Here is a 17,599-nt window from a genome sequence, read left to right as displayed (position 1 = left end):
ACATTAGTACTGCTACTAATGAATGAAAAACAATCTCAAAGGTCACACCATCATGAAGTGATACTGAAAGATATTTGAAATTTGTTTTATAGGATTAAGAACCATATTTTATGAACAGTCGTGATAAAATTTGTTTTATGTTTCACTATGTAAAACAGTCAACCTGGAAAGTAATCTGAGGCCAGACCAATTTTATTTCTTGTTTTACGGATCCACCGGTCGTATTTTTTCAAAAATAATAAGAATAAATAAATGAATTTTCTCCGCTCAAAAAATAAAATCCTCATGTTTTTATTGGCCAAAAATGTAAACTTACCCCCAAAATTTTTTGGGATTGTTTTTTTTTCCATAAAAACTTCATAAATAGCCATAAAATACTGTTAGTATTTAAAAGGAAAATTATTTTGACTAGTGATTTTTATATTTTATTTTTTTCCCTCCTGCCTTTAGGTTTTCTGAGGACAAAGTCCGTAAAACAAGAAATAAAATTGGTCTGGCCTAAGACAGAATATTAATTTTCATTCCTAATTTCAAGGGTGTTTTTGTCAGTGGGCTTCCTAAATTATCTAGAAACATATAGTCCTAACCCTTCAGTTAGAGGCGACTCACGGGATCGGGTGGTCAGACTCGCTGACTTGCAATGGTTAGCACAGGTCATCATATCCCAGTTGCGTAGATTGATGCTCATACTGTTGATCACTGGATTGTCTGGTCCAGACTCGATTATTTACAGACCGCTGCCATATAGCTGGAGTGCAGCCAACCAACCAACCAATTATATGTGTGACAATATTTTTCATGGCTTCAGCAGAAAATTTAACTCTGAACATAATATCCTGCCTCAGTAAGGATTTTTGAAAATTGTGTTTGTATTGATTCAAAGGCTGTTACCATATTTGACATATTCAGCGCCCCCTCCTTTAGTGAGTGTCCCCTATTAGACATATGTAGCATGCAGAGAGCACCCTCTCTTTTTGAATAATATGCTTTTATACCTCTTTCAACTTTCAACTTGCTCTACTGAATCATGTTGTGTTTCAAAATTGAATGGCGGTGATGTAGCCTAATGGTTAAAGCATTCGCTGAAGGTCCGGGTTTGATTCCCCACATGGATACAATGTGTGAAGCCCATTTCTGGTGTCCCCAGCTGTGATGTTGCTGGAATATTGCTAAAAGTAAACCCCAACTCACTCACTCGACAACAACTGAATGAAGCAATCAATATAGGTCACTGAAGCGAGATCGTAAATCGTTGACTAAATGTAGATTGATTATTGATAAATATGGGAGAAGTAACTTCAGCAAAATTGAAAAATATTCAACATATTTCACTGATGAGTGGTGACATGGAATACGAACAAAACAGCATCCTGAACAGTATTTAGAGGCAGCCCATGAATAAAAACCTAACTTATAGTATTGTGGCAATAAATTAAAACTATTCTATCACAATCGTTTATTGATGGCACAAATTTCATATCGATAATCATGAGTAACATCATGGCGGGGGACACCAGAAATGGGCTTCACACATTGTACCCATGTGGGGATTCGAACCCGAGTCTTCAGCGTGACGAGCCAACGCTTTAACCATTAGGCTACTCCACCGTCCCGTATGGGATACGAATACAAGCACAACACTTGGTACCCCTTCCCATTCCTCTTGCATTCTGTATCCTGGATCTAATGTCTGTACTTTGTCATCAGAATGTCCACAAGGATAACATTCTTGAGTCTAGACATTCACAATGACCACTCAAGTTAAAGTTAGTGTTGGGAATTGGTTAAAATCTCATAATTGATGATTGGTTCATTATAACCGATCAATCATCGAAAATGACTGGTTAGCCTCATTTATGATATTGTCCTGGTTATTTTTGTTAATGCACAAAAAATAAAGGAGAAACATGTAGGTTATTTTTGTTGCAAACTGCTCAAAATGCATTTGCAAATTTCACATATTTAAAGCATGACTAGCATGTTAGGAACTTAAATTTCTTGGAGTGATAAATTCAATCATGACTTGGAATGAGCTTATAATGCTTATGAAATGTAACAGACAAAACCAACTTTGTGAAAAATATTGTTAATGCAAACAAGTGTTCCAGAATTGTTTGTGTTTGATTATGAGAAAACATGATCAATTGCTTGGTTGTTTAGTCATTGCAACCACCACTAGTTAAAGTCATCCCATGAAGGTGAGCTTCAGTACCTGTGGATCTGTTAATCCATGTTTATCATCACTGCCCTTCCTTTTGATAAAGGGGGACAGTGGCGTAGCCTTGTGGTTAAAGTATTTGCTTGTGTAAGACCGGGGTTCAATTCCCAACATGGGTACAAATTGTGAAGCCCATTTCTGGTGTCCCTGGCCATGGTATTGTTGGAGTTTTGCTTAAAGTGGCGTAAAACTATACTCACTCACTCAGTAAAGGAAGATTCCACAGAAGCATGTAGTGACAATGCAGCATCTGATTGCTCTCCTACAGGGCATGTCCCTATCTGCTAGTTACACTCACACCATTAATAGTCTCTCCATGACTTGTCTTCTTGAACCATCTGTGCTGCCACTTTCCAATCACGTTCAAGAAATTGCCTGCTTTAAGCTGCAGTTGACCTTTTTGTTTTCTTGTCAGCAGTTTGAATACTTTCTGGAAAAGTCAACATCTTCTCATTCCGCCTGTCGTATGATTGGATGGAATTTGATCCCTTCAACTTTCCATAATGTCAAAAATTCCTCAGTAGCTATGAATGTTCAGGAATACAATTTGAATGATATTCCTTCGGGCTAACAGACTTAATCTTAAATAACAGTCTCTGAATATTCAAGGAAGGCATGGTGTTTGTTTTGGTACATATTATTTTCTTCACAAAGCAGTTTTATCTGGTCATCCAGCAAACAAGATCGCAGGTCAATAGGGTGAGAAATGTTTATGGAAGCTCTTAAGGAAGCCTAATGTTAAACTCTCATGTCTCATAACAGTGCACTCAATTTCATGCAGAGCTTCTCCAGTACTCAAAATGGTGTGTGACATTATTCTGACTAAACATTACCAAAAGGGTTTCCTGTCACTTCCAGTTGAATGCAATGAAATAAGGACAAACATGGAGGACTGGGGACCTATTGTGTCATTGGATTACTGGTCCTCACATCAGTCAATTCTATTGACAAACATAGAGGACTGGGGACCTATTCTGTCATTGGATTACTGGTCCTCACTACAGTCAATTCTATTGACAAACATGGAGGACTGGGGACCTATTCTGTCATTGGATTACTGGTCCTCACATCAGTCAACTCTGTTGACAAACATGGAGGACTGGGGACCTATTCTGTCATTGGATTACTGGTCCACACTACAGTCAACTCTATTGACAAACATGGAGGACTGGGGACCTTTCTGTCATTGGATTACTGGTCCTCACTACAGTCAACTCTGTTGACAAACATGGAGGACTGGGGACCTATTCTGTCATTGGATTACTGGTCCTCACATCAGTCAACTCTATTGACAAACATGGAGGACTGGGGACCTTTCTGCCATTGGATTACTGGTCCTCACTACAGTCAATTCTATTGACAAACATGGAGGACTGGGGACCTATTCTGTCATTGGATTACTGGTCCTCACATCAGTCAACTCCATTGACAAACATGGAGGACTGGGAAACTATTCTGTCATTGGATTACTGGTCCTCACATCAGTCAACTCTATTGACAAACATGGAGGACTGGGGACCTATTCTGTCATTGGATTACTGGTCCTCACATCAGTCAACTCTATTGACAAACATGGAGGACTGGGGACCTATTCTGTCATTGGATTACTGGTCCTCACATCAGTAAACTCTGTTGACAAACATGGAGGACTGGGGACCTATTCTGTCATTGGATTACTGGTCCTCACATCAGTCAACGCTATTGACAAACATGGAGGACTGGGGACCTATTCTGTCATTGGATTACTGGTCCTCACATCAGTAAACTCTGTTGACAAACATGGAGGACTGGGGACCTATTCTGTCATTGGATTACTGGTCCTCACTACAGTCAACTCCACTGACAAACATAGAGGACTGGGGACCTATTCTGTCATTGGATTACTGGTCCTCACTACAGTTAACTCTATTGACAAACATGGAGGACTGGGGACCTATTGTGTCATTTGATTACTGGTCCCCACTACAGTCAACTCTATTGACAAACATGGAGGACTGGGGACCTATTCTGTCATTGGATTACTGGTCCTCACAACAGTCAACTCTATTGACAAACATGGAGGACTGGGGATCTATTCTGTCATTGGATTACTCTTCCTCACATCAGTCAACTCTGTTGACAAACATGGAGGACTGGGGACCTATTCTGTCATTGGATTACTGGTCCTCATATCAGTCAACTCTATTGACAAACATGGAGGACTGGGGACCTTTCTGTCATTGGATTACTGGTCCTCTCAACAATCAACTTTATCAACATGGATAACTGGGGGCCTATTCTGTCATTGAATTACTTGTACCCATTGTAGTCAACTCAAATTACAAAAATGGAGTAGAATCCATGGGGACCTATTCTGTCACTCAGGATTACTGTCCCCACAAGGCCCAACTCTAGTGAGTCCTGCGGACCTATTCTGCCTCTTAATCAGCCTAGGGCTGTGCATTCCTGTAATTTAAACTGAAACATGATCCTGGGTCCTGCTGACAACTCATCACTACTGCAGCTTCCATTGTTATATTGGTGCCTGTGTCAGCACAATACCATTACCCATTATCGTGAGGGATTCACCAGCTCTCTAATTGATAGTTACAACTAATTCTGGGTTTGACACCTCCGTTGGAGGAAATAATAGTTTCCTGTCAATTAATTCCCAACTCTCTTACTCCAAGCCCTAATTCCCATTGATGGTTCCTGCTGGTTTCACAGCGACTACCATATTCAGTGTAATGTGAGCTCTGTCCTCTATAATCTCATCCGCTCCATGTCTCTCATACCTCCTGCATCCACAACCAACACTTCCTGCATCCCCAACCAACACTTCCTGCATCCCCAACCAACAGTTCCTGCATCCCCAACCAACACTTCTGCATCCACAACCAACACTTCCTGCATCCACAACCAACACCTCCTGCATCCACAACCAACAGTTCCTGCATCCACAACCAACACTTCCTGCATCCACAACCCAGCTGAAATGAGCAGGAAAAGACCATGGTATACCATGGTATACCATGGTAGACCATGGTTCACAGACCATGGTTGACCATGGTGTATCATGGCTTACCACATCCGGTAAATGGCACCACAGTTTACCATGGTCAAAAGAGACCATGGTCTACCATGGTGAAAAAAAGACCATGGTGCACCATGGTCAAAAGAGACCATGGTATACCATGGTCTACCATGGTAAAAAGACCATGGTCTATCATGGTTTAACCACGTCGGTGTAAATGGCACCACAGTTTACCATGGTAAGATAAGACCATGGTCTACCATGGTAAAAGAGACCATGGTGTACCATGGTCAACCATGGTATACCATGGATTACCATGGTAAAAAGAGACCATGGTGTACCATGGTGTACTACTGAAAAAAACTGAGACCATGGTCAGTATACCCTGTTCGGTAGATGGCACATTAGAATACCATTATTTAGACTATGGTAAGAAACCAACAGCCATATACCACAATATATACATTGTAGTCACATACACCATGGCATAGAGATCAATTAGAATATTGGGTATTGAAGAATTAACATTAAACAAACTCATGCACTGAAAACAAACTGTTCAAATTATAAAGACACATTTTATTGCTGACACTGACAGATTTAAATGAAAGACAACTTGAGGACAGTTGTTGGGAAACTCACAGGGATTGAGGGATATTCTGTGCAACAAGTACAAGTCTAAAGCAAACTAGAATTACATATCCAGTAATGCTGCTAGGGACAAATGGCATGTGGACATGTTCATCATTTTTCAGAGGATATTCTTATCTATTATTTTATTCTAAAAACATCTTTAGGGCAGCTTGGATGTCAGTCTATATCCAGGAAAATTAACCAATTCAGAACACCATTTCATGCAGTAATATACAATTTCAGAAAGAGTAATCACTTTAGTCTATATGGTTTAGAAGTAGACATAATAAATGAGAGTCACAACCAACAGAGAAATTACAACAGGGCCCAAAATCATCTACCTGGAAGTTGTACAAGGGGCATCACAATTTCTCTCAGAAGAAACAGGATATACACAAGTCTGAAGAACCTTCGGAAAGAGCAGTGGTGACATCCCCGAAAATGTCCACATTGGTTCAGGGATATTGAGTGAGTGAGTTTAGTTTTACACCACTTTTAGCAATGTTCCAGCAATATCACACCGAGGGACACCTAAGGGGCTACACACATTGTACCCATGCGAGGAATCGAACCCAAGTCTTCAGTGTGATGAGCAAACTCTCCGGCACAGGAATAAACTCATCTTGTAGAACTTTATCTTCAGTGTTATTTACAGTCAGTAGTTATTCCAAAACTGAATACAAATACGATAGAAAAGAAAATGAAATATCCATAAACATGCCTGTAGCAATTATCTCCCTTTTTATGACCCTTTGAATTTATTTTACTGTCTGTGTAATCTAAGCAAACAAACTGAATCTTTCAGGCTGACCTCTACAAGCCCCGTGAACTTTGACACCATTCGATCACTGATTACTTAACTAAAAAAGTCATAACGGTTTTGTTTTTTTAAAAAGTACCGTTAGATATTGGTCGTGTGTTAACATAGATATGTAGAACATATTGCACAAAACCCAAATTAACACTGACTTTCCGCTTTGAGGGAAGTACATTGTTTATAAAATGAACACTGCTATATCTTATATCATCTTTCCGTCATTCTCCTCAAAACTGTTGCTTACCACGCCACATAATGTCAGGTAATGCGTATTCCCAACATCAAAACAATTTCAATATATCTGCATTCAAAATAATTTCAATATTGCTGTTATTTACTTACCGCTCATGCTTATGTCCACTGGAATTCAACTTGAGATGTATCCATCGGCACTAAATCTAGTCTATTCCTTTATCATGAGTTCTTGACATATCCATCGCTGGATTATCCTCGAAATCCGTCATTGCTAATATATTAGGGATATTCTTCGCTTGGATCGTTGTAGTCTATTGCCAGTGTTGACAAAGTTGTGTTTCGGCGCTATCACTGGTTTTATTGCTCACAAATGTCTACGTGACAAGTAGCAGCTATGGCATCGGTCGTTAGGCGCGGAAACGGTCGGCGTGTCTCCGTGATCGTACTATCTCCTTTCGGCTTGTCCCGAATGGTGCGAGTTGGAAGTTGAAACATATTTTTTAGAAAAGAAAAATTAATTAGTACGACCAGGGATGTATCGTAACTATGTATGTAAAAGGCTGTATGATTAGTGCTATCCGTTCTTGAAGTCGCAATAAGATTACGTAAGCACGAAGAAGCGGGCGTGTTTGCAATCACGCGATCGAGGTACTTCATAACAACACTACGTAGTCAACAGTGGATAATTTCTCATCTTATTAACAAATAAAGGCAAGAATTACAATATCAAGGCATCAACATCAAAATTAGAATTCATAAACAATAATATTGTCAACGGCGGGAATCGCAAAAAGATATTCAGTGCACACGCTCCTTCGCCGGTCATCATAACGTGGAAGAATAGTTTTGCACATATCCCCGGCAATAATTTAAATTTCATTAATCTACTTTGATGTAATCTCTTCCGGGTCATATTGCACGTGCTGAACAGGAAGTGACAGTGAAATGTGTTCTAAAATCGGAGCTTCACCATTAACATTGCGAAAGACGTGACTTATAACAAGTTTTAGGCACGCTTTGCCGATCGTGATCACTCACGGGAGAAATTCAATGAAATGAGACGATTTTGACATTGTACTTTCAAATTTTATTTTATGGAGTAAATATGAAAAAGAAAGAGAATTAAAAATCTTCCAGCACTAATTGGTTACGCTTGTTATTGACAGCAGGTAAGTTTTACGCAGAACTGTCTATGTTTCTAAAACGGATCGTGTTAGGCACAGAATATTGTTTACGCCTTCTGTCGTGCATTGTTTATGTTGTTGCTGTATTTTTGAAAAATCAAAACTAAACGCAACCAGGCACAAAAACTAGTAAGACCACGAGAGACGGGGTTTACAGTTTAATGGACAACTTTAGCAAAGGGGCGGGCAAAATTATTTTATTTTCAAATGTACGGAGGGTTAATTTTGTTTTGATTTTCAAGTGTATAAGACATCCTTTGTTCCTTATTTGTGTGTGTGTTTCTGTAGCAACAATGAGAAAGTTAAATTACGTGAACTGTTCCCGTTGATAATTGTTTTTTATGACATTGTGTTCTTGTATTTTTCATTAAAACACACTTCATTTTTACTTGTCTCTCACCGAGTGAAGTGTTCAATTTTAGTTGTTTAATGCACACAGACGTAAAAACATCTGAGATGTTTTACACACGTCCTTTGTAATGCTATTAGTATAATGCCTGTGTAACACTTCATTGAATGCTCCCGCTATTTTGTTATTCATAAATGAAACACAATGTCATGAAACAGTCAGGATTTCAATTTTAATTTTTTTATTTATCACAGTTTGAAATGTAAAATTGGTCTGTCATGACCATGGTCTACCATAGATTTGTCTGTGATGACCATGGTCAACCATTACTTTGTATGAGAACAACACCATGGTCTACCATAGTTTTGTTTAAGATGACCATGGTCTACCCTGGTTTCTGGTGACCATGGTCTAGAATGACCATGGTCTGCTGTGGTATACCATGGTCACCATGGTATACCATGGTATACCATGGTATACCATGGGGAGAAATGTTGGTGACCATGGTCTACCATGGTTTCTGGTGACCATGGTCTATAATGACCATGGTCTGCTGTGGTATACCATGGTGACCATGGTCTACCATGGGGAGAAATGTTAGTGACCACGGTTTAGCATGGTAAACCATGGTAATACCATGGTTTACCGTGGTAAGCCATGGTTGACCATGGTCAACCATGGTGCCTTTTCAGCTGGGAACCAACACCTCCTGCATCTGCATCCACAACCAACACTTCCTGCATCCACAACCAACACCTCCTGCATCCACAACCAACACCTCCTACATCCCAAACCAACAGTTCCTGCATCCTCAACCAACACCTCCTGCATCCTCAACCAACAATTCCTACATCCACAACCAACACCTCCTGCATCCACAACCGACTCCTCCTGCACCCACAACCAACACGTCCAACCTCCCAAACCAACACCTCTGACCTCCCAAACTAACTCATCATGCATCCACAACCAACACCTCCATCTCCATCCAAGACCTCCTGCAGGCCCAACCAGAACCTTCTGCACACAGATCGACAACCATTTCCCCAGCCAAACCAGCTCTCCATTACCTACACCGTCTCGACTTTCAGCAGAAAAAATGTTGCTTTCTTCCTTTTTTATTGAACATATCTGAAATACTAGATTCCAGGACCTATAAATTAAGTTATAATACAACACACCTTATATCTTGCTTCACAAACTGATGAAGATTTAATTTGAGGCATACCATGGATGCTTTTTATGTTGCATGTGATGCATCTATTTCACTTTTAACAATTTGAGACTCAATCATGCACAAGTATTTTCTCTTCTTCTCTAACCCAAATTCATTTGTCAACGGCATGCACAAATTGAATAGTTGAAAGTCTTCAATTCAAAATAGTCTGATCATATCCAAATTGTATTCCATGAATGTTAAACTAAAACTGGGTCTTTAAAGTTATGTCATTCTAACCTGGCAGTGAAGTTCAAAAATATATTTCATGGCAAATAACTGTTCCTAACAATTGTGTTCTCTAACGGAATGCCTGCAGTGACACTTGATGTTTGCCCTGTAACTTAAGCAGAATTGAATTAGAAGTCTGCTTTTCATCATTTCAATGGAAAATAGCACACAATAGAACCATAATCGTAAAACAGAATTACGCCTTCAAACTATCCAGGACTTTATCACAATAAACCGGTAGGATCAGAGGCATTAAAGCAATACAAAAAAATTCATGAGTTAGTGAGTTTTAATGACTGTTTGGAAGAATATAATCCCTTTGAATACCTTACCTGTTTGTCAGTTTCACAGTCCCTGAAACATAAAGTTTCCGTTCCTTTCTGCCCTGCCCTAAGCCCAAGATGAAGTAAGTCTAGATTTTTCTCAGTTTCTCCCACTTCAATGAGACTCTTTTTCAGTTTAAATGGCAGTTTTTGTTTCTTAACAAATTACCGGTATACATTTTCAGGAACTACGTGTTAGTCTTCTGTTTATACCCATAGTGTCTGTTTTGTCTTCTTTCACACATGTTAAAGACGGGTGGTGGGGTAGCTAAATGGTTAAAGCATCTGATTATCACGCTGAAGACCCAGGTTCGAATCCCCACATGGGTACAATGTGTGAAACCCATTTCTGGTGTCCCCGCAGTGATATTTCTGGAATATTGCTATAAGAAGTGTAAAACCGTACATACATTCACTTGTTAAAGATTTTTCAACAAGGACCATTCTTCCCTGTCAAGAAGTTGTATGAAATCAGTATTCCAACTGATCCACGTAGTGAGTACATCCGTGAATACTTCACCTCTTTTCAGTATAACTGTTTCAGTTATATCCGGAACACAATATGATTAATGAATGTCTCTTGGAATCACATGGACAATTAAGCTTACATGCATTGCAAACATATTTTAGTAAAATCTTTTGATGTGAGGTGAAATTGGGTTTAACGTCGTACTTGAGAATATTTCGCTCATATGGCGACGTGCATGCATGTGTAGGTGTATGTGCGGCTGCTTATACTAGCCCAGACTTAAGCTGGTTTTATAGTGCTAGCTCACTGAGATACCATGCCGCAGTGAAGCATGAATACCCCACTCAGACACAGTATACTTACTCCAGCGCCAGGCAGGGACCAACACCTACTATACACATACTTCAAACTATAAAATTTATGCATAAATGCCTGCCTTTTTAGTCTGAATAATGTGGTATACATGGCGCATTCCAGGGCCTAGATTTTCTAAGCTCTCTTAGCGCTAAGATAGTCGTAAGTTAATGTTAATGAATGGCACTTACGACTATCTTAGCTCTAAGAGAGCTTCGAAAATCTAGGCCCTGGTGTGGATCAGGTAAGATGGCCAGATAATTACTGCCCTTTTGGAAGTGTCACATGTTATAGTTTCAAACATCAGGAATGTTCTGGAATGTTAGAATGGTTGAAATTGAACAATTTTTCTTCAAAATTTTTAACATCTGGCATTCAAGAATGAGAAATTGAAAAAGGCTGATTGTTCCAACTTCCAGGATAATCTAAATTTTAAAATAAACTGTAGAGAGCTGCTCAGGGTAATCCTCTTATAGTTAATGAAATGCATTTCAATTCATGAGTTTTTATGAACATGATTATGTAAATCTCTGTGCATACTGACTTCTTAATAAGATTGGGTTTTTTAGTAAATTTTTAAATAATTTAAAAACATAATGATCAATTGGAAATGTAAATAATTACACCAACATTCTTTTTTATGAGTCCCAAACCACACAGAGTTCCTAGTGAAGCGACATTGGTAAACCTATGATAAACATTAGACTTTCAACAGGTCACAGCATTACGAACACTTTATAGGTCAGGGTGCTGGACTTTGAACTTCTCAAAAACCTAATCTAAACCTCACATAAAAAGCAATACAACATGTAGTCATTTGAATATCGATAATTTGGTTTTAACTAACATTTTTAAGGATTAGGTGTCAAGTCTTTCCAACAGTTTGAAGAAAGATTGCACAAATATCTCACCATGTCACCTGAAATAGATGAAAGACAATTGAGAGTGTGACGATGCACTAGATTCAGAGATATCAGCCTCCAACAGACTGACTGTACCATCAAAGGGTGTGTCCTGAATGGTATAAATTACTCTGTTGTCATGACAACTGTAATGAAGTGCCAGTTTTATAAGAGGTTACACAATGAAGCAATCTCCAATTTATTTGGTAAATGACTTGGGAATGGAATTCTACAAGAACGAGACACTTCCTCTGAAAGGGTGAAATCCGATCTTAAGGGACACTGCGACGTTGTCAGTTCATATGAATCTCTCATTTCTCTTTATGCTTGACAGTAAGGGAAATTCATTAAGTTGGATGTGACATAGAATTTGAAAGATAAACTTTTGGCATTTCCAGTCATGAGATACGTGCGGCATACAAATTTCTTTGTCATTCCCATTTTCAAACTTATGTGTCTGAAGCAAAAGTTGCAATGTAGCATTTCACCACAGTCCCTCACAACGGGAATGTTCTGAGTGAGTGAGTAGGGGTTTACGCCGCTTTTAGCAATTTTCCAGCAATATCACGGCGGGGCACACCAGAAATGGGCTTCACACATTGTACCCATGTGGGGAATCGAACCCGGGTCTTCAGTGTGTGGGCGGTGGGGTAGCGTAATGGTTAAAGCGTTGGCTCGTCACCCCGAAGACCTGGGTTTGAATCCCCACATGAGTACAATGTGTGAAGCCCATTTCTGTCCCCCCCCTGTGATGTTGCTGGAATATTGCTAAAAGCGGCGTAAAACCAAACTCAGTCAGTCAGTTTGGTGTGTTGAGTGTGAAGCAGGAGCATATTGAATCAACCATTAGCTATAAACTGTACAAATGGGTTCGGTGTAATCATCCACTGAATTTCAAGAAGTTTTAGGATGCACAACCTCTTTACTTGTGGGGTGGTGGGGTAGCCCAGTGGTTAAAGCATTTACTCATCACACCAAAATCCTGGGTTCCATTCTCCACATGGGTACAATGTGTGAAGCCATTTCTAGTGTCCCTGGTGTGATAGTGCTGGAATACTGCTAAAAGATTCGTAAAGCTAAACTCACCCATCACAGTTTACTTGTGGCATATATCTGCCCAGTTCTGCTGCAACTGTGTTTTTTGAGTTCCTGTCTCACTTTACCCATGCCTATCAATTCACCTTGTATGATATTGTCCTTGAATGACATTAATCCTAACAATCCGAAATGCATCCGAATTTCTGGCGATAAAACCACTCCAACAAATCTTGCCCAGAATAACACTTGTCTGGTCTCTATTGGCAACTGCATGAGAGCAATCTCCAGATGCATCTTTGTGATCTGGGCTTTATTATGGCGAGTTATAAACGTACATAAGCCTTTGTTTACGACTACCAGTTCCTCAAGAGTTGGTATGAGAGCCACCTGGTGGTAGGTGTTACCACTGTCTGTGTAACGGTATGATGTACGCAACCTTGCTGGTGGGATCTCATCTTTAGAACAGATCAATCTGTGTTATTGTTTTTGACAATGTGCATGGCCAAGAGTTTTCAAAAGTAGACAAAATCTAACAAATGAATGCTGTGTTATTTCATGTTTTATATTTTATCATGGTTATCTTATATAATCCATTGCTCATGTGGATATGTTATTTCATGTTATTTATTTATTCATGTCTATTTCATGTAATCCATAGCTCCCCTGGACATGTTATTTCATGTTATTTACTTTAATATGGCCACTTCAGGGACACTGTAGCTCACATGAATCCACAGTCTAAAACAGACACAAATCGTTTGTACAATTTTGCGAAAAATTGGACATTAAAATTATGTTATTAACTAAAACCTATGCTAAATTTCCAGAGGATTATAACCTTGCCCTGTTTTGTACTTTCAGAGGAGAAGCCGACAATGATTAAGACAAGGATGGATAGGAAACTAGATGGAAAGACAGACATTAACACTGGCTCCCAGACAGGTGAGGTAAATGAAGCTGAGAAATATTCAGCTTGCTTGTTGGTGTTGTGGCCATATTTGTTCAAGTTTATGGGACTTGTCAGTAGAGTAGTGTGTGTTCATTCTCAGCGTTTTAAGGTGTCACGTAGGATGTATATAGCCACATGACCGTTTCATCCTGATGGGTACCCATTCTCTGCTTGGTGACCAGAGGCATATTTCAAACAAAGTCAGATGCCCAGGTAGACACCACATGTGTTACATGTGCTTCAATGTGTGGCAGGATCGAAGCCCAAAAAATTCAGGAGTCACGCAGTCACTTATCCAATTTCTCTCCACTGACACACTGAGTGAGTGAGTGAGTGAGTTTAGTTGTACGCCTCTTTTAGCAATATTCCAGCAATATCACTGTGGGGTTCACCTGAAATGGGCTTCACGCATTGTACACATGTGGGGAATCGAACCAGGGTCTTCGAGGGACGAGGGAATGCTTTAACCACTAGGCTACCCCACCGCCCCAATCTCTGCAAGATGAACAGTGCCTAATATTGCTGGGGCAGTGAGGTAGCCTAGTGGTTAAAGTGTTGGCTCATCACACCGAATACCCGGGTTTGATTCCCCACATGGGTACTATGTGTGAAGCCCATTTCTGGTGCCCCATGCCCTGATATTGCTGGAATATTGCTAAAAGCGGCGTAAAACTATACCCGCTTACCCAATATTGCTTGTCTGTAACCTACACACTATTCGCACAGGGTCACATGTAAACACATACTGCATGTTTACCATGAGAGAAGCTAAAAACAATCCTGTAATTTTTAACAGTTTGAATGCACCTTAGATGACCCTTATATCAATGCACATCTTCGGCATAAGCATCAGATTGGCATTGATTGCATGCAGTATCACATGTTTGTTGTGACAGTTGTTGACGCTACATCAATCACATCAAACCAAAATACCCCCACCTCGGAAACAGTAAATATTTAGCACCAATTGTTTACATCATCAGACCATTCGCTATCCATTATCTAACATCCCAAATTTGCCAGGTACACACTCTCTGAGAACACGATATCTATATTGTCATATCTGATAACAGTTTGGCTTACACGTGATGAAAACGTCAAGTATATCCCGATTCATAAACACATTTTCTGGCAGGCAGTTCCTCGAAAGAAGCAGTCTTGCCTCCAGCAGAACATCAGACTACGTCACCACTAACGTATTTGGTCGTCATGATTGCTATAACTGGATACTGCTACAGAGGTTTGTCATAACATACACTGTTGCTGTTGATAGTAAGTCAGGCCTGGTTTGGGGCCAGGACACCCTGGGGGTTTAGGGCACAAGGGAACCTTGAGACTCTTTGCTTTCAGAAGAGGCATGGGTGGGCCGTCATCTGAACCATGGCTAGTTGCTTGTGTTCCTTTGTGCATAAGAAACAGTTGACCGTGGGTTCAAATCCGGGTTTGCTGGGATAATGTTGATATATTTGTCATCTCATGACTTATCCATCTGCCTCACCTCTTTTTTCCCACCTCATAAGACTACACAATGGTATAACTGATGTACTGGTCAAAGTACCATTAAACATAACTCACTCACCTAACACAGTGGTATAACTGACATACTGGTCAAAGTACCATTTAACATAACTCACTCACTTAGCACAGTGGTATAACTGACATACTGGTCAAAGTACCATTAAATATAACTCACTCACCTAACACAGTGGTATAACTGATGTACTGGTCAAAGTACCATTAAACATAACTCACTCACCTAACACAGTGGTATAACTGACATACTGGTCAAAGTATCATTAAACATAACTCACTCACCTGACACAGTGGTATAACTGACATACTGGTCAAAGTACCATTAAACATAACTCACTCACCTAACACAGTGGTATAACTGACATACTGGTCAAAGTACCATTAAACATAACTCACTCACCTAACACAGTGGTATAACTGACGTACTGGTCAAAATAGCATTAACCATAACTCACTCACCTAACACAGTGGTATAACTGACATACGGGTCAAAATAGCATTCAGCATAACTCACTCACCTAACACAGTGGTATAACAGACATACAGGTCAAAGTACCATTAAATATAACTCACCTGATTGGTTTCATAGGACCAACAAAGGTGAGGATTATGGTTGACAATGTGTGTCCAGTAATTGTTCCCCAATGGATTGGCCTGTTGCTCTTGCTATCAGTCATTGGCGCAATTGTGCAAGACATTTACAGGAGGCCATGGTATTTGTCACAATCACTACAATAAACCACAGTATTCGATTCAAAGTTTAGTAAATATCTATCACTTGGTAATCAAACTTCATCTGTTATCTACATCGTATAAATAACAGTAAATGACTCTTAGTAATCTTATATTTGTGACAGTAGAAATAGGGATTCAATGAGCTTGAGTGTTGAGAATCTATTTGATTTCATTGTAATGAATGCTTACTTTTCAGTCAAGATACATGTGAGCTGTATTTGTAATATTTTAATCTGATGTGTAAATGATCAGTATTGAAATATAAACATATGCTGGGCTACTGATAATACACACCTGTGCCAATTTTTCAGAAAAGTGTCAGCTTGACAGTTCTTGTACTTTCAAGGAGATGCCAAAATGCAACAGTCATGTATGGATGGACGACTGGATGGAAAGACAGACAATGGACTGTGCTCAATATCATCTGTTCACATGGAGGTTAATTCTTCAGGGTTTTATTCTTCAAGCATCAATTTGACACCCACCCCACCCTCATTGACATAACCGAAATACTTGCCAAGGTAGCATTAAAAACATCTCACTCACTTACTCAATCCCACCCATAACCCAGACATCTAAAGCACTGCCATCTTTTATGCCCCATAAAAATGAGGTTGCATTTTTCAGTAAATGGTTCCATTGGTGCATGTTAAATTGAGCCCTGAAATGCAATTCAGGAAGTACAGGAGTATATAGATGGTTTTCTTCGTGTGTTCATGATCAACTGTTTTCTTATGCATTAATGTATGGTGCGTTAATTATTGTAGGTTACCTGCAAGCCTGCTGGATGGATCGGCCATAACTTGGGTGGAATGCTACTCTCCCGTGCAGCCAACAAGGGATACAGATATTGAAGCTTGTTTCACCTTGATATGCCAAGAGAGAAATGCCATATTGTGATAGTCAGCTGTTTGTCAAAACGAAGTTAAATTGATAACATTTGTTTGGTAATGTTTTTAATGTTATGTAAGTTTATGCGCCGACAGGAGAAAATATAATTTTATCCTTTGCGCAATGTTTAATTGGGATGTATACTTTTGTGTCATGTATGTGTTTTTGAGTACTTATTGCATATTGCAGTGTCTTGCTGAAGTCATACTTCAAGTATCCCAATATACTGTGTGAATAAACAGATGTGCAATCCACTGCTTTTGTCTTTATTGACTTGAGTAGCAGAGGCTCAATGCTGAGCCCATGGATGAATAGTAATTCTATCCTTCGAAGAGGCAAATCTAGGAACTCAGTCTGCTATTTATTAATATTTTAGAAATTATTATTTTAACTATTAATTTTGTACCTTAGAGACTTGTGCAAGTCTACAGAGGCTGCAACAAATTCAATACCATAATTACTGTCAGTTCTTAGAAAATTGGCAAAGGTGGGTATATATTTTATCCATACATGAATTTAATTGACCCTACTTCTTCAGAAATGCCTGTG

The 17,599-nt window shown here is 39.4% G+C and overlaps 1 protein-coding gene across 10 annotated transcripts in view; it reads left to right on the top strand.

Moving 5' to 3' along the window:
* Nucleotides 1-17,304, top strand: part of LOC124287182 — a 94,769-nt gene extending 77,465 nt beyond the window's left edge. For 6 of the 10 annotated variants that reach the window (XR_006901206.1, XR_006901203.1, XR_006901204.1 and 3 more), the window contains 4 exons: nucleotides 13,804-13,884; nucleotides 15,027-15,131; nucleotides 16,471-16,597; nucleotides 16,927-17,304. Coding sequence is in view for 5 of the 10 variants with exons in the window: in XM_046723668.1 (XP_046579624.1) it covers nucleotides 13,804-13,884; nucleotides 15,027-15,131; nucleotides 16,471-16,597; nucleotides 16,927-17,059 (446 nt within the window). In the remaining 5 variants the exon portion in view is untranslated. The remainder of the gene's footprint in view (nucleotides 1-13,803; nucleotides 13,885-15,026; nucleotides 15,132-16,470; nucleotides 16,598-16,926) is intronic. The other 4 variants (XR_006901207.1, XM_046723671.1, XR_006901205.1 and 1 more) reach the window with 3 other exon arrangements.
* Nucleotides 17,305-17,599: the final 295 nt, after the last annotated feature.

Source organism: Haliotis rubra, unplaced genomic scaffold (assembly GCF_003918875.1).
Source record: "Haliotis rubra isolate DU_JTF1 unplaced genomic scaffold, ASM391887v1 Scf4, whole genome shotgun sequence".
In the NCBI taxonomy this organism is placed as follows: domain Eukaryota; kingdom Metazoa; phylum Mollusca; class Gastropoda; order Lepetellida; family Haliotidae; genus Haliotis; species Haliotis rubra.
The sequence above is the reverse complement of the archived record's forward strand: the minus strand, read 5'-3'. Positions and strand labels throughout refer to the sequence as shown.